The sequence below is a fragment of the Choloepus didactylus genome, chromosome 16 (genome assembly GCF_015220235.1).
Source record: "Choloepus didactylus isolate mChoDid1 chromosome 16, mChoDid1.pri, whole genome shotgun sequence".
NCBI lineage: Eukaryota > Metazoa > Chordata > Mammalia > Pilosa > Megalonychidae > Choloepus > Choloepus didactylus.
The window spans coordinates 34,255,497-34,273,113 of NC_051322.1; the positions used below are offsets into that span (position 1 = coordinate 34,255,497).

Below are 17,617 nucleotides of genomic sequence, written 5' to 3' on the forward strand. Positions count from 1 at the left end.
TGCTCTTCCCTCTGGGAAGAACCAGGGGAAGGGGTAAGATTAGGAGGTCCACTGGGGTGAGGTGTCATACGAGGGAGGGGAAGGTAAAAAGAGAGAGTGATGGGCAGCTGCCCTCCGAGGGTGGCAGAGCCCTGGAGGTCAGGGGATACCAGCTGAGGGTCAAGAGATCTCGGATCGAAGCCCAGCTCTGCACCAACCAGTGTCTGTAGAAAACCTGCCTCCCTTCTCACCGCCTCACTCTTCTCATCTATAAAATCAAAGCAAGGTCCCCAGATGATCCTCTTGCTCTGGAATCACTGGGTGGGGGTTTTCCCAAAATCCAAGTCCCAAGCCCCACCCCCAGAGGTGATGACTCTGTAGGTCTAGGTGGACCCAGGAATCTGCAGTTTAACCAGCTCCCAGGTGGTTCTTACCATCTGTACTCCAGCGTTTGAAGAGCCCTGGCCAGGTGGTCTCCCAGGGTCTGTTTCCCAGTGTGAACAGGTGTGACTCCCTGTCCTTCCTCACCAGCCCACCTGCCAGGACACAGCTCCCACCTATGAGCTCCAGCCCTCTGGTCTCGGAGCACTGGGGCCTTCCGTGATTTACAGCTCTGACTCCCACCTCACGCTCCAGGAGCAGGAGAACCCAGCGCACTGTTCACTTATTGAATCCAGCCCTCCTCTCCTCCCAGGTAATAGGCCCATCTGATGACAGAGGAGCTTATAAACAGCTATCGCCAAATTAATCTCAATGTGGGAGAAATAATAGGCGCTGTAAATAAGACTGAGTGTGCCTGGCTCACCAGCTTGTTAGGACACTTTATAAAAATGGGCAGCAATATTAATATCAGAGGTCTCTTTAATTCTCCCGGCCAGCTGGGTGACAGAGCTGAGCACAAGCCAAGGAGCCTCTGGCCTGGGCATCAGGGCCACTGCTAGGGGGCAAGAGGGAACACCAGCCGAGAAGGTTGATGGCCACCTCCTTGCCCTGCCACTTCTTCTTCCGCTTTTGCTCAAAGTGTCCCATAACCACTGCCAGGATTCTCGGGCCTGGGGCCATCAGCCATGCTCATGCTTCCCAATTCCACCTCCTGCAGCTTCCCCACCTCAGTGCCCTCCCTTCTCTCACGTCCTGCTAACAATGATCCGCCTCCTCCATGAAGTCCTCCCAGCCCACACGCCATCCAAAAGGGGCTTCGTGATGTTCGCTTTATCCATCACCAGGTGGCTAACCAGCTGACCCTCCCTGGTGACACTCGCACAGGCTGCTGCCCCTCCTGGGCCTCAACGAGGGCCTGTGGACACAGCAGAGCCATGAGGACAGTGACGGTGGCGAGTGGGCCCTGCAGACCCCGGCTCTGTCAGCTCGGCTGGCCTGGCAGGGACACGTGGGCACACCCAGTCCTCTGATGCTTTCCTGGATGAAGGCCTCCAACTCACAGCTGGAATATTTTTTGTGTGAACTCTGTGATGATGGTGTGAGGACGTCATGAGAGGACAGGGGACATGTCAGAGAGAAGGGAAAGGGGGCTACATCTAGAGACATTTAAGCTTATATTTCTGTGAGATAATGTGTGTGTAGCTGTCATGGGGGTGTACGCACGTATGTGGGTAGTGAGTGGTGTACGTATATGCATTTATTTGTAGATAGGAATGGGAACGTGTACGTGCACTACACATTCTAACCTGGTACATGTATTCATGAGTGGAAATGAGTGTATGTTGCTCATGTTAGAAATGTGTGTGACTTTGGTAAGACTGTGTAAATATGTATAAATTGGGATTGCATGTGCACTTTGTGTGGGGACGGGTGTACATTAGGGCTGAGCACCCTGGTGCTACTAGGTGAACACCCAGCACCCCATGGATTGTGTACAGTGTGATAAATGTAGCTATGGGTCCAGGGGCTTGGGAACTCACAGCTGGGTGGGGGAGAAAGCCCATCCCACAGAATCAGGATAAGGTCATAAATGTAAGATAGAAGGTAGGAGGGGGGTCCTAAGCTGAGTGGGGCTTTGGTGCAGGGCCGGGCCGCCAGCTGCCAATAGCTCCACACAGAGCAGTCTCAGCTCCTCGGCCCTGGTCGAGCGTCCCTTGGCCGGCCAGCAAGAGTGTTGCTGGGAGTGAACAGCTTGCCCACCGCTGACCACCTGCTCTTAGAGTTTTCCCAAAAAGTAGGTGAGGGTGGCACTCCTGGGGGGATGAACGGGACGTGGGGCCTTCTGAAGAAGGCAGTCACCAATTGATGAGCCACCTGGGTGGCCTTTTTCTCAGTCATCCTCCTACTCTGTATGAGGGAGATGCTTTGGGCCAGTCCTGAGCTGGATAACCCAGCTCCCAGGCTAGCATTTCCCAAACTGCTCCAGGCATCAATTTCAAGGGATGTTTCCACAAGTTACACACTTACACACATACCCACATACACACACACACAGGGTTCCGTGGTCAAATAGTTTGGGGAAGTGCTAGCGAAGGAAAACCAAAAGTGGCCTTCACTGCAGGACTTGTCAGAGCCTTTAATGTGCTAACATGTTTTAGAACTCTCCAAAACAGGGATGTAGTGTACAGCATTTTTCAAATGGTTGAAACATGTCAACCTTTTTCAGAAACAACTTTTCACAGCTCAAGGCACCCTGGTGTTTGGTTGAACAGTGTGGAAAGCTGCCTTGGGCCCCTTTATCAAGGATCACTTTACACACACACACACACACACACACACACACACACACACACACACACACAGGAGGCCTCTGAGAAACCACACCCCTCTGCTCCTCGCCTCCCTGAGCTCCTCCCAGCCCTCCCATCAGGCACCCACAATAACCCCCTCATTATGGAGGCACCTGCCTGATGGTGGCTTCACGGGCGTCTGCTGGGACTCCCACCTGGTTTCCTCGTCTCCAAGGGCAGTACCCAGGTCTGCCCCCAGCCCTGCGCTCAGGGCTACCAGGAGTTCTGGGTAGATTGTGTCCACTTGCTCTTGACAAAAGCCATCAACACTGGCAATGCTGATCACTAGGCAGTGTTGCTATGGTGCTTGGGGGTGCCAAAGCCCCAGCTCCTCCAGACATCAGCCTGGAGCACCCTGCAGCACCCTGTTTCTCAGCCTGCCCTTTGCTGCACCATCCTCCTCCACCTCTTCTCCTGGGCAACTCCACGCATCCTTAAGACTCAGCTCAGGCATCACCTTTGCCACCCCTGGGTTGTAAGTGCCCAGCACACACCTTTGGATGAATCAGATCGCTTATGGGTTGTTTCTCTGCAAGACTGAAGTTCTTAAGGGCAGGTGAAGTGCTTAGGAGAGTGCCTGGCACAGGGTCAGGGCTTGCAAGCATTTGCCTTTGTTACTTTGGTTGTCACGGTTACCCTCGTGTCTGTGGTACTGGGTACGGCACCTGGGCCAGAGGGGGTGCTCAGTGCTAATCTGCTAAAGGAGCCGAACAAATAAGTGATCAAATCTTATATTATAACGGCCTCGTTATAGCCGTTTGGGGGAGACAGGGGAGTACTGAATGTTCCCACTTTACAGATGAGAACACTGAGGTTCAGAGAAGTGTTTCCCCTACCCCATGTTCCCCTTGCCAAATCCAAGGTGGCTCCCAGGAGCAGGCAGGGGGGCTTCTGTATATGGCAATCCCTAGTTGTAGCTACACAGAACAATACAAATAGCCCCTCCTTTGGGCAAGGCCTGGTGGCTGGCGTCCCACACCCCCACTCTCGTTTAATCCCTGCTCAACACTGGCCGAGAAGAATGAACACCCCATTGTGCAAAGAGCAGAGCCAAAGCCCTGAGAGGGTGGCCCAAGGCCCAGAGCCACTTCAGCTCCCCCGCCCGCTGCCCCAGGGCCTCCCCCTTGCAGGGCTTTCCTCCGACGATGATGACACATCCACACACTGGAGCACTCCAGGCAGAGTTCAGCTGGGCAGAGGGGTGAATTACAGGGGAAATGGCTGGGGCTGGGCGTGGCAGGGAGGAAGGGGACTGGAAGGGGTGGGATGACAATGAAATGAGATGGCCAAAGTCTCCCAAAATGAAAAAGAAAACTCAGGCAAGGAAGAGAGCCAAGGCCTCTGAGCATTCACCCCTGGTATCAGATCTGGGCCTCTATGGGAGAGAGCAGGCAAGGGAGAGCTGAACTGGAGCACCCCTGAGGAAGAGCTGCTGGTCTCCCTCCTCAGGGAACAACTCCGGACCCGCCTCCTCCAGGAAGCCCTCCTGGTTTCGCCAGGTTTCAGTGCCAACTCCCTATCTTATGCGCCAACCCTGACCAGAGGCCTCCAGGCTGGGTCACACTTTCTGGCCAGCATGACCATCTGCCTGGCCCTCTGCAGAGCCTGCTTTGTGTTCTGTACTCACTTTGGGGGTGTTCAGTGTTCTCCCCAGCTAGACTGTGAGCCAGAAGCAGTGTGTGCCGAAGTTGTCCACAGATGAAACTACTTACACGATTCCAGTGAAATGTGTCAGGCCCTCTCCTATCTGCCCAGTGCCTCCTTTGCACTCCCCTGGGATCCCCCAGACTGGCCCGAACTAGCAGAGATGTGTGCTTCAGGAGAGGCACAGAGCTGGGTGGCTGGCAAACGATCATCTTTTGCTCAGCACTTCCCAGGATTGTGTATGCCCCATATTTTAGATGCATCAGAACTATTTCAGCCTCACCTCTCCATGCCACTGGTAATTATTATCAATTATCTCCCTTTTCTAGATGAGGAAACCAAGGTTTAGAGAGGTCCAAAGTCACCCAAACTCCTACTAAAGCCAGAGTTGACCCCAAGATTGCCTGATGCAAAAACCTGTGTGTTCCTTGCCACCACTTAGTCTCCACCCTCTTCTTTCTCGAGATCCAGCAAGGACAGTAAAGAGAGCCCGTAGGGATACAGGGACAGCCCCCCACTGGGTTTTCCCCACAGGAAGACCTCCCTCACGCCTGTCATGGGGTTCACTGCCACCGCCTGGCCTCCCCACTCAGACCCTCACTCCCAGTCCTGGCCTTGGTGCTTCAGACCAGGAGACCGTGGACATGGGTCGGGGTGACGTGCCATCTCCTCGCGCCACCCAGTCAAACCCGCCCTGTCTTCAAGCCTGGCCCAGGCAGGCCTCCCCCACAGAGCATCTCTCAACCACCCCAACCGGTGAAGCTCAGGCAGCTTCTCAAGTGCCTTGAGTCCAGATCCAAGGAGAGCACTGGTCTCAGAGTCAAGAGACCCGGCTCCTGTCCTCGCGGGGGCTTCCGAGAGCCGGCTCTGAGACGCCAGCCTGCTGGGTTTCCGGAGCAAGGGCTGGATGGCCCAGCAGCACCCAAAGGTCAGGGGAGTGTGCAGCCACCCAGCCGGCTGGGCATGGCCTGGACTGGACAGCCCTGAATGCAATAAGTCATGGAAGTTCTAAGTTTTCACTCAAAATTCGTGCAAATTTGCAACTGCCTACGTAAGAGTTCCCCATTCAGTTTAATATAAAAATCATCCTTTCCCCAAATTCAGGGGTAAAAATGGAAACTGCACTGTGTTTATCATGCAGCCAGGCCAGGTCCTTTCTTGCCCTCAGAGCTGAAGGTCCTGCTCCGTCTATTGCCACATCCCAGCGTCCCATCTAGTCTGGGTGCTCCCAGAGGGTGGGGCCCGAGTCCTCACCCATGCCCACCCCCACCCCCCACCAGGGCTGAGCACCCAGCCAGGCCGGCCCTGTAGGTCCTGGCACAGACCCAGAGAGCACCCACGTGACGAAGGCGCTACCCGAGGAGAAGGCGGGACAGTGACGACAGGACACGCTTCTAACTTCGTCCTCCCTCCTCCCTTTCTTTCTTGCCCTTCCTCTTCCTCCACCTCACTCTTAGGGGGGCTCTTAGACTTATCAAGAACCCTCCAGGATGGGATGGGGACAGAATGGGAAAGCGCTATCCCAGGTTTACGTCCAGTCTCCTGCCCATTCTCAACCACACGCCCACCTTCGACTGCCCGGGCGGCAGGAAGCCAAGGGCTGGTGGGCCACCTCTCCCCCCAGACCCCTGTGTGGCTCCCCAGGACCACCCTAGCCAGGAGTGTCAGGCAGGCGCTGCCCCCGGGCCCAGCTTCCCTCTTCAGGCCTGATACCCACCTATGCTGAGCCACGTGAGGCCAAGGCCGGGGCTTACCACCCTGGCGGCAAGACGAGGAGCTGAGGTGAGCAGTGACTGAGCCAGGGCTCTCCTTCCTTTCCCTGCTCTGCACAGAGCTGGGCCCTCCCATGCTCCCGGGCCACAGGGTGTTGTCCATCTGGGGACCCCTGAAGACAGGCACAGCCCCGTGGGCCCAGGTCTTCCCCCATCACTGCCGCAGCTTCTCCAGACTCAGAGTTTTCAGCTGGGGTCCGCGGGGCCAGGCCTCATAGGTGGAGGAGCTGATAGAAGACATGCTCCCTAGATCTTCCATTCGGTCCTTCCCTGGCATCCTTGGGAACCCCCTGCCAGGTCCTTAGTGGAAAAGCCATCCTCTGGCTTAAGGAAAGCTGGTGTCTCTGGCTCTTGGCAGAGGGGAGTGGCGTTAACCCATTTAGGGCCCATCGAGTCTGGGAGCAGATGCAAGTATTCCAGGAGGTGGGTGTTCCTGGGGAGCAGGCAGCACAGGCCTCGAGGGCCCCCAACCTCAAGCAATCGGGGGGTGGCCTGAGGGTGCCGTCAGCCAGGGGAGGAGAGCTGGGGCAGGCTGGCTGTGTGGGGGTGGGGGGGGCTCCGAGGGCACCTCCACCCCTTCCCTCCCACTCAGCCCCAGGGGGGGAGCAGCAGCTGTTCCAGCTTCCTGCCTTCCTGGAGACAGGTGTTGGCTGAATTCTCACTTCCTCCCAGCCTCGCCAGCGCCTCCGCCCCCTCTCACCCCGCGGCTGGTGCTGAGTCAGCAGCCGCCGCTTCCTCTCCCGGCCTCAGCCGAGGCTGCCGCCTGGGGGAGCGGCTGAGACCTGAGATCTGGGGGACACAGGGTGGGACGGGCCACCGTGTGGGTGACCGTCACTGCCCCCCGCCCGCTGGGAGAACTTCCCCTCTCCGACGCCCCCTCCACCGGGCCATGCCCAGGGCGATGTGCAAAGGAAAGGATGGCGTTCCGGACCACCCGAGTTCAAGGGAGCTTTCTGCTCCGAGGCCAAACAAGAGCAGCAGCCCCGGAAGCGCTAGGCTCAGGGTAGGAGACCCGGGTCCGGGCCAGGCGCTGGGCACCAGACGGAACCTGGGCCTGGGGTGTGCCGCTAGCCGGGCTGGAGTAGTCACAGCTCCCCTTGCCCCCGACGGCAAGGCACGGAGCAAAACGGCCAGTGGCAGGGCACGTGCCCATTGAGTGCTAAAGAGCTGGCGGCTGTGGTCCTGACAGAACGCCAGAATGGGCCAGGAAAATGCAAGTTATCATCATCAGGAGGAAATAACAGTTTTTCAGAGCAGGAAGGGGCAATTAGGCCAATTATCTCCCCTGACAGAGGAGGAAGCCAAGGTGCAAGGAGGTCGACTTGCCCACACATCACCCGGTGGTTATGGAGGAGGGGATTGCAGGCTGGGGCTTGGGCTCTGGGACAGGACCAACCCCCGCTGCCCTGTGTGGCCTGCCCGAGGGCTACCACTGCTAATAATGCTGGAAATTGTCATCATGTGGCCTTAACTGGTCTTGGTTTATTTCACGTGTGTTATTTCACATGACAAGGGCTGTAAGGCAGAAGCAATGGGCATAACATCCCCATTTGACTGACAGGGAAACTGAGACCCGGGGAAGGAAGCTGACTTGCTCAAGATCACAGCGACAGTTTGTAACAGAGCAAGGACCAGAACCCCAGGTCTCAGAACATTTTATTCAAATTTTATTTCTCTCCAAGCTCCCTGTGTCTCTGTCCCCCCACCCTCAATCTGGGCCTGCTAATGGTGAAGGAGCTGATGGTGCTGAGAAGCTTGGGTGGGGCCAGACCTGTTCCACTAACCCCCTCCTCCCCGCACAGTGAGCCGTCAGCATCAGCAGGAGGGAGGGATGAGTTGCACAGCATGGAACGGCCCACAATCCACAGTGGCTTGTCCATTAGAATCCTTCAAGCCTGAGTGTGGGGCTGCCATTCAAGTGGAATATTATGCATCCCTTAAAAGTGATGCTTGTCAAAACAAGGTAGCAAAATGTGAAAATGGTAAGTACAGAATTGTATGTACACTGTTTACAACTTACAAAGAAAAAGAAAACTATATATGTGTAAAAATGTGGAAGGCGTTTCACTAAGATGATCACAAGGGAGCAGACGCCTAAGAGATTTTCCCCGCCATGGGTGTCTTTTCTAAACTTTCCAAAATGTGGTTCTATTCCTTCCAGGATATAGCATAGATATAATTTGTGAAGGCACCAGATGATCCAGTGAAGAAGGGACACAAGGTGAGCCCATGGCTTGGGAGCCTCGGGAATGGGCCCCCAGACTAGTTGATTATTTCCGTGGAAATGGGCACACAGTCTCCACCTCCCTTCCGTCTCCCACAGAGCAGCTGAGCCTCCCCTGAGCTGGTGGGGTGAAGGGCTCACCGCCCCAGGTTCCACTGCCTGCTCATTTCCTGGCTCGGGGGACCCTCTGGTTCACCAAGCACCTTTCCTGTCCATTAGAGTCCCCTTCTGGAAGGTTGGGGACCTAGACACCCTCGTAGCTTGGCAGCCCGTGAGCTGGAAAGAGTCGGCTCCCCAATGTGAATGAGGAGTGTTCGTTCCCCCAGTTAGGTAGGTCCCACCAGATACGGGGTAAAGGCGGAGATTCCTTCCTAAGTCTTGTGTCCGCATTGACAGGGCTCCCGACAGCACACAGCCAAAGAGGGGAATGCACCCGGGGTCTAGTGGCCTCAGCCATCCACTAGCTGGGGGCAGGGGGTGGGGCTTTCACCACTCGTGGCCTCAGTTTCCTTCTCTGGTCCTCAATTCCTTCCTCCCAGGCTGTGCTGACAAGCGAAAGGGCTGTGAAGTGGGGGAAATCCCCTCGCTGCAGACAGGGCCAATTCTGAGATCAGAGCGCATGCCCCACCTTTTGTCCCTGCCCTTCGGACCCCCTGCTCCCCGCCCTCTGCTATCCAGGGTGGGGTCCCTACAGCTCCTCCAGCTCTCAGGGGTGGGTAGGACCTTCTTGCAAACCTGCAGAGGCAGTAATCCTGGCACTCACCCACCTTGGGGGGCTCTTTTTTCAAAAAGAGCAAAATTTGATAAAACTTGCCCAAACTGATATAACACAGGCACAGATTTTAAAAGTGATTGCTCAGAGAGTGAACTGCTTAACTGAACATACTCATGAATCATCCAATTAGGGGTTTCCGGCATGGAGAGAGGATTTTTGGAGGGGGTGTCATGTAAATATGAGGGGTTTTTATTATTGAAGTTAATTTCCAACCCCAGCCAGGAATCTGTATTTCAAAGTACTACAAGCGTCAACCCCCAGGATATTGGCCCAGTCCTCTTCCCTCTGTCACTCTCAACATCTCAAATTTCTCCAAACGCTGAACTCATCTTTCCTCCCCATCTTCTCTGCTCGCCTTCGTGGTCTTATATCCTCCCAGAGACCTCGCTTCCCCTCTGCCCCCTCCACGTCCACAAGTCCTGCTTCCATCCCCTTAGGTGAACGCCTCCATCACCCCGGATGCCCACTCTGGCTCCTCCCTGGCCTCAGCCCCTGGTCTCACCCCTCTGTCAGCAGCGGCCAGGGCAAGCCCTTCCAACACCGCTCTCCCCTGACAGCTCCAGCGAAAGGCTCAGGTCCAAGTGCTACCTGGGCTTCCAAAGACCTTCAGAAACTGGCTTCAAAATCCCTTCCAGCCTTTTCTCCTACACCTGCTTCTACATAATTCCTGAAGTTGTTCTTTGGGGAGAATCATTCAAAGACAGGACAACTATCCCAGTGCCCCTGTGGCAGTGCAAGGCAATAGGCCTGCACAATGCCCCTGCACACACACACACACACACACACACACACACACACACACACACACACACCTCCACATATGCACCTTCTGTTCTTACCAAATCAGCAGAGCCACTGGTTTTGGCCAGAAACTTGTTTATTCCCCACCCCACTTCTGGAGTGCTCCCTTGTCTTCCTCAGCTTCTCTATACAGACCACCCTTTGAGGCACATCTCCACCCCCTCCTCAGCAAGGTCAACTCTGACTTTATTTGGTCCTTTGGGCCAGTCAACTCCTACAGCCATGAAGGGGAGGGGCGGTACGTCCCAGGCACCTGCTGTGTGCCAGGTGTCCCTGGAGAGTTTAGTCATATCCTATCAGGTGGTATTGTGATGGTCACCTTTCAGATGTGGCCCTGGTTCACCCCTCCAAGGCAAGACTGTGCTAGGACTCAAACCCTGGACTGCTCCAGGTTCTTTCTACTTTATCAATCAAGACCCTTATCCATTTGGGCATTTGGTATAAGACATCTCAGACAACATCTGGTGTCCTGAGCATTTATCTCCCAGCCACAGCAGAAGCCCCAGGAGGGGAGGGACCCTGGTGCCACATTTTGTAACCCCTTTAGCACAGTGCTTGGCCCCAAGCTGGTATCCAGTAAACACTCATGAACTGAATGAACAAACAAGTGAATGAGTGAGTGAATGAATGAATGGATGAATGAATGAAGGTACAAGCACTGTGAATGGTTCAGCTGTGGGGTTATGTATGTTTGCTTTAAATCTCAAATTATCCTAAAAATCTGAGTCTTTCCAAGGAAATCCCCCCTCCTATTCTCTTGGAAATACATTGGGTCATCTATGCCTAAATGAAACCAGAAACTAATAAATTCTATTAGTACTTGTACTATATTAAGCCAGGAATTGGGGGGAGAAGCTATTTAGATCCAGAGAGAAGCTAAGGCACAAGTGTCTTGCATATTTGCACAACAGTGGTCAGCAGGATTGGGAAAACCAAAGCCAGGCCCTGAGCCAGAGTCTAGGGCCGGCTGTCTCCCTTGCCTTAGCTCCAGGTAAGGGGCCCCATGCTGCGTTTGGATCTGGCCCAAAGCTCCTGCTTCCTTAGCCTAGAAAACCAATAAGTCTTGCAATGCAATGCTGCAGTGTGCTTGTGTAAAGATGGGGAGGACTGGAAAGAGAGGGGCAGGAGTTGAGCACAACGCAAACGGAAGGGCAGCCACCCAGTATCCGTCACCTGGTGGCCTTTCCCCCTAGCCTTGAATGATTCCTATTGCTGGTTTATGGAAAACTACTATTTAATAAACTCATTAGATAAGTAGACCTCATTGGATGCTGGTTTTGAGAGAGAAGTCCTCTTATTCAAAAAACAAGAGCTGTAAACAAGAGCTGTATTCCATCTCATTTCAGTCAGTGATATAGGATCTACTTAACAGATGGCTTTTCCAAAATCTTGGGGTCAAAGTTATTAAAACAGATATGCATCAGATGGTTTCAAGAGTAAATAGAAAGTATTATGGCTTTGTGGTTATTGGATTGTTCAGTCAGGGGGAAAAGGTCTCCTTATTATGTATATGTTTCTTTCTGGCAGTCTGGGTCAAAATATAGCACGCACTTGATAAATTGCTAAACATGACTTCCCATTAACCCAACAGCTTTCTATATTATTAGGTTACTGAACCATCCCCCCAAGTGTATTGATCAAATAATTCTGACATACTTAACACTAATTTAGAAAAAAATCTTGGAGTTGGTAAATGTTGATCTAATGAGCCACGGTGGTCTAGGACAAAAATGAGGAAGGTCACCTGATTTGGAGTAGTTTTATTATTGTTGAGGTTGGGTTGGGGGTGTTTTATTTTGGTATCTCAAACTAGGAAGAAAATTAAAATTTGTCTCATGTAAACCGAAGAACAGGGAAGAGGAGGAGGAGGAGGGAGAGGGGAAGGAGAAGAAACCAACCAAGGACATCCTCAAAGGACTAGCCTTGTAGGCACGCATCTCCTCCCCTCAGGCAAACGACAGCCCAGGCCTCGGCTGGGAACATCCGTGTGTCCGTGTGTCACAGCAAATCAGCTCGGCGCTCCCACCAGGCTGGGGAGAGCCCGAGAACAAAGGGCCAGAGCACAGAGGGGGCAGTCATGGGCTGGGGAGAGGAGAGTCGCAAGGAGCCACAAAGAAGGCAGGGAGGATCTCTGGTCCTGCAGGGGCTGCCCAGGAAGGAGCACAACCACCAAAAGCTCCAGAATGATGGCCCTTGGAAGGAACCGTGAATTTCTTTAACCGTGATTTCCTTGGTGTCTAAAACGCCTCATTTAGCAAGTCTTGTTCTGGGCTAAAATTGAATAGGTATAACTGACAAATGCTTGAGTTGGGGTTCCACTCTAGGGAAACAAAATACTACTCCACTGGCCTTCTCAAATGCAATTGTGGAAAAAAGACATCTTAAGGGCTCTTCTTCCAAGTTGATTTGGGGTAGGTCCTGACACCCCTCCTGGTCCACCCCACCCCACTACCACCACCACCCACACTTAGACAAAGGCTGAGATGTGGCTTTCTTCCTCCTAAGAGCAGCCCCAGGGATACAGATGAAGTAGCTGTCAGGAAACTAGGCTATCATCAGCTTTAACTGGCTCATGGCAGGAGGCGGGGGCAGACCCTCTTATTCCTACAGTAACAGGTCCTGCTGCTGGCCGAGAGCCGGGGTGCAGGGGGTTGTGTTGGTTTCTGTTTCAAACAGCTTCTTATTCAGGATCTCAATTCAAAATTACCTTGCAGGTCCCAAGAATTTAAATCTGCACATAGAAGAGGGTACCTTCAAATATCAGATAATGTCTTTGACTACATGGAACACGTCACCCCACCCACCCATCCCCCAACCCCAGCATGATTTATAAGGACAGTAAATCAATGAGACAGTAAAAGGAAAAGTTAAAAAAAAAAAAAAAACTAAAAATGTGTTTTTCAGGCGAGTCTGAAATGCTACAAGATTGCTAGTTAAGAACAGTATCCCTTTTCTCAATAAGTGTTATCTTCCCGTCTCTTCACCAGCATGATAAACCAAGTGCCCGTGTGAGTTGGAAATTAAGATGAAATGGGAGGCTCTGGGGTACACAGGTGGTAAACATAGGGGTTCTCTCTACGCAGTTGAGCTGTTGCAGTGTGACAGGACAACTGACCCCTCCTGTCGCCCCAGACATCTATTGTAAAGAGATATGGACTGGATGAGATTAAGTCACCATATCTGTACCACCAAAAAAAGGCAGGGAGGGGAGAGAAAAAAGAAAAGGCATTCACTCGAATCTTACAATGGGAGGTGGGGTGGTAGGCGGGTGAGGGTGGGAATAGAAAAGCAAGGGGAAAAAATCTAAACAGCAGGATACGACAATAAATGGGAAAACAGCAAGAGAAAAAGCACACTAGGTTAATATAGGAAAACTAGTTCTTTATTGAGAGATTGTATATTAGTATTAGTGGATTCTGTGTGTAACAATGTCGTCATGCACACGATACAAAAAAAAAGGCTGGGCCCACCATGCTTCGGAAGGGCAACAGAACAAAAGCAGCGTACAATGAGCAGATGGCCCGGGCTACACGACCACAGTACATTTCAGCAGGGGGACGTCTCTAACCGAGCGCTGTACATTGTCAACTGGGGGATGTAAAAAAATACAGACCATGCTTTAGTTTTAGTACAAGAAAAGGTGAAAAAGATACACAACCAAAAGGATATTTGATACAGAAAAAATTACCCACAAAATAAGAACAGGAAGTAATTCAGCACAGCAGAACACGCTATCCCTGTTTAATGGAAAACCATTTTCCTGGGAATTCTTTTTTTTTTTAACTTTCTTTTCAGATTGCCAAATGGCAGTCTGGGGAGGCTACTTGGGGCTTTACTTTGGAAGGGCCCTTGAAGTCGGGGCCTTATTCTTTCATTATTGCTGCAGTTTTGTTTCAGTTTTCAAGCCCATCGGGCCGGGGAAGCAGCAGAAGGGAGCCGGCTGTTAAAGGGGCAGCCCTGAGAGCCAGAGCGGATGTCCAAAGGTGCTCTTGACATTGTACAATTAAACAATTAGGACACCACAGCCGTGGCTCCCCCTTAAGCCAGGAAACTTTGTGCACCAAATGTTCAAAGGCTATGCAATAGCGGCAACTGTCATCTCATCAAAGATTTTCTTTCGTATGTATATATGGATAGATCATTTTTTGCCTCCGACTAAATGTATCCTCTTCAGTTATGCCTGGGTGCTGTCAAGAAGCTGATAGTCACCCGGATAACTGGGAAACAGGATGTTACAGCCTCCAAGCCAAGGCAAAAGGAATCCACTTAACAGGGATTTACAGTGCAATGTACTCCGCTAAACAAGATGAAGATACAAAAATGGTTATTTCTCTACATCTATTCTGAAATGGCCTACATCCTATACTACTACAATGGAAACTAAAAAGAACAGATTTAAGCTGGCAGACTATGTAATAGTTTTACAGGAAGATTGTGGTTTAGGACCTTGTTGGCTTAAGCATTAGTATCCTCTATCGGAAGGTCATGACTTCTTATCACATTGTGCTAAATTTTACCCACAGCCCGACTCACCCCTCAGCCCTTGGATTGCCTGTGGGCATGTCTGGCATGAAAGTAAAACTTTGACTGACGGGCAGAATTTGTTTTGTTGGATTTGGGGGGTGGGGAGGTGGTATTAAAAATAAAATTTAAAGGCAGCTGAGTAATTTGAATTTCAAAACATGGAATCTGCATCCTGCAATGGTATTTAGAGATCGGTGGTATTAATGAGGATGATAATGATTTAATCAGGATAATTATACTTTCAGGCTCAACATCCTTCTTAATCATTTTTGAATTTCTGCCTAGTGTAACGTTCCACACCCGTTTTAAGAGGAAATGCCAAGTAATAAGAGATAATTGCGTATTGGGGGAGGGGGCTGGCATTTCAAGGGAGAGCTCCTCCAGTCCCTCCCCACACCCCCATCCGGTTCCATGCCCCTCTCCCCCTCCCCACGTTGCTAGGCCGGCCTGAGATAGGGGATACTGCCGCTTAAATAGCAATGCCTTCCTCAGATGGAGACAGGAAATGGTTAAGAGGGGTGTCACAATACAGCTAAATGCGGAGGCAGAAGGGCCACAGCGCACACAGCAGCGAGTTGACCATTCACTGAGCTACACAATGAAGAAAAAAAAAAGATTTGATAAATGCAGAATGTCATCATTCTATCATCACACAAAAAACTGCGGTTCAAACAGGCCTACGGGGGCCAGCCTCGCCTTTTAGGTTCTGGGGAGAGGCAGGGGGCTGGGGACATCTGCGCTGGAAGAAAGAGGGCTGGGCTTTCCTTTTCTTGCCCAATCGGGCCCCTGGGGCGCACTAAAGCTCTGGCCCCGCGACCCCGCCCCTCGCTCGGACGCTGTGGAGGAGCCCTGGTGTGCAAAGCGAAGACATCATTCTGTGGGAGGGAGGGGGGAGAGTGGGGGAGGAGGGCCTTAGCCAGCAGGGATTTAAGCAGACGTGGAGTGGGAGAGGATAGAAGAAACATTTCCAAGAAGAGAAATGTGAGTCCAGAGGCAGAATAAAAAAAGAAAGAAAGAAAAAAAAAAATGAATCTAAATGCATCTTGGATTTGCTTTGGGAGGTAGGGATTTTTTGATTAAAAGAAAATGGAAGAAATGTCGGGGGTAGGGAGTCGGAAAGAGGCGGGGGAAATCAAGCTATTGTAGAAATGTAAGGGAATGGGGATGTGGGGAAACGGGACCGTGCAAACACACCCCATATATCACAGTTAAAAACAAAGCCCGACGCCGGCCTGCTGCTTTGTCAACGCCTGCCCAGGGCAAAGGCCTGGCGTGGGGGCAGCTACACACCCCAACCTCACACACAGCGCAACACCCCAGGGCCAGGCACCCCGCTCCGGCCGGGCCCAGGGGTGAACAGCAGTGCACATCTGACTCTCCAAGGCGCGCGCACAAGCACACACATGCACGCACACACACACACACACACACACAAGCATCTTGAGCCCCCCAAAAGCAAATGTCATACAAAGACAATTGCCCAGGGGCTGGGGGGAAGGGAGGAAGGGCCGTAGCACAGGGCACACAGAAAAAGGGTTAAAGGGGAGAAAGGTATGGGACTGGAAATCATGCAAGTGCCCACGAGAGTGAGGGCTGGGGGATGGGAAAGGGCACATACCCAGATCCCAGCTAACCGGCCATCGGTATCACTGACCAAAAAAAACGAAGGAAATGCAAACACAACACAAACACACATATACCTCAAAAAAAGGCAAACCACCGGAAACCAAGCATGCTTGCACACACTCACGCTCACACGCACGCTCATGTATCTCTCCTTCTTCCTATCATTCAGGGCTAGGTTTTGGGGAAGGGGCTGGGATTTGGGGGGACCACGTCCGCCGCAAAGAATAAAAATGGGGCTGGGGAGGGAGGGACCCAAATTCGCCAAGACCTAACTTCACGACAAAAGCTCCCACGGGGACAGCCAGCTTCATACTTGGTGGTCGCCCCAAAGAGGGTGGGGAGAAGCCACCGCTCTCCCTGCGTCCTCGCGGGTGTGCCCTGAGCCCCCGCCGCCCGCGGCGCCCGCTCCCGCCCCCAGTGCCTACGACGATCCACGCTCCGAAGTAGACCCCGAAAGGAAAAAGCGATACCTCTGTTTCGCACAGAGCCAAACACCGGAAGCACGAGATAGCCGACGTGGACCAGGACCATCCTGGCTCCTCGCGCGGCGGCGGCGGCGGCGGCTGCGCGCGGGCCTTTTGTGGCGCGGCTCCGGGGCGCGGGCGCGGGCGGCGGCGGGGCTGCGGGAGCCGCCGGGGCGGGAGGCGGAGCGCGGGGCGCGGGCGGCGGTGGGGCGGCGGCTGGCGGGGAGACAGATGGCCCATGGAAAGGCTCCCTTCCCGGCCCCTCTCGACATTCAAAGGCGCTGGGGCCGCAGCTGCCGCCACACAAAGGCGCGCGCAGCCAATGGGAGCGGAGCGCAGCGCGGCGCGGCCTCGCCGGAACCGCGGGGGACAGCGGGGACCGCGGGCACGCGGGTGGCGGGAGGGGGTGACGGCTGGGAGGGAGCGAGCGGCCAATCGCGGCGGCCCGCGGCCGGGCGGGGGGTGGGTCAGCCCCGCGGGGCGCGTGGAGCCCAGCGCTGGTCCCTGGCCGCCCGCAGGCCCAGCGCGCGCGCGCGAAGCGTCCCTGCACCCCAACACCCAGACACGGGCGGCGTGCACACGGAACGTGCACACACTGAGAAGGACATGCACCCAGACATATGGAGGTGCGTTCGTGCGTGCATAGAAACGGGCACGAGCACACGAAGTGCACACGACTCGGAGGTCGCTGCACACAGCGCACGGGGCACTCGGGGACATGCGCTTGGAGACTGGTGCACGTGCAGAGGCTGACTGCGGGCACAAGAGAAGCTGGAAAAGGAGGAAATAGCCGCAGACAGGACCTAGACACTGTCACACAGACATGCACACAGCAAGAGCCTTCTTAACGCAGGACACGTGCCAAGAACGCATTCTCAAAGGCACACAGAGGGACACACAATGACAGATAAGACATGTACACACAGCCGACTCCCTCCCTGAAGCACCCAGCACAAAGCTAGCAATAATCATTTGCTGAATTGAACACCATTCACCCAGGTGTGTGCGCACATTCTGTACAGAGACACAGTCGACCAAGAAAACCCTGAGCCACTTGGCCAACCTCTGCTCTGCTC

At 53.4% G+C, this 17,617-nt stretch overlaps 1 protein-coding gene across 2 annotated transcripts in view; it reads right to left on the reverse strand.

The window, feature by feature from the left end:
• RNF165 (ring finger protein 165) overlaps window positions 1–16,617 on the reverse strand; it is a 258,137-nt gene extending 241,520 nt beyond the window's left edge. For both annotated transcript variants that reach the window (XM_037806212.1, XM_037806211.1), the window contains exon 1: window positions 16,548–16,617. In XM_037806212.1, the coding sequence (XP_037662140.1) occupies window positions 16,548–16,608 (61 nt within the window). In that variant the 5' untranslated portion in view covers window positions 16,609–16,617. The remainder of the gene's footprint in view (window positions 1–16,547) is intronic.
• Between the last annotated feature and the right edge of the window lie 1,000 nt (window positions 16,618–17,617).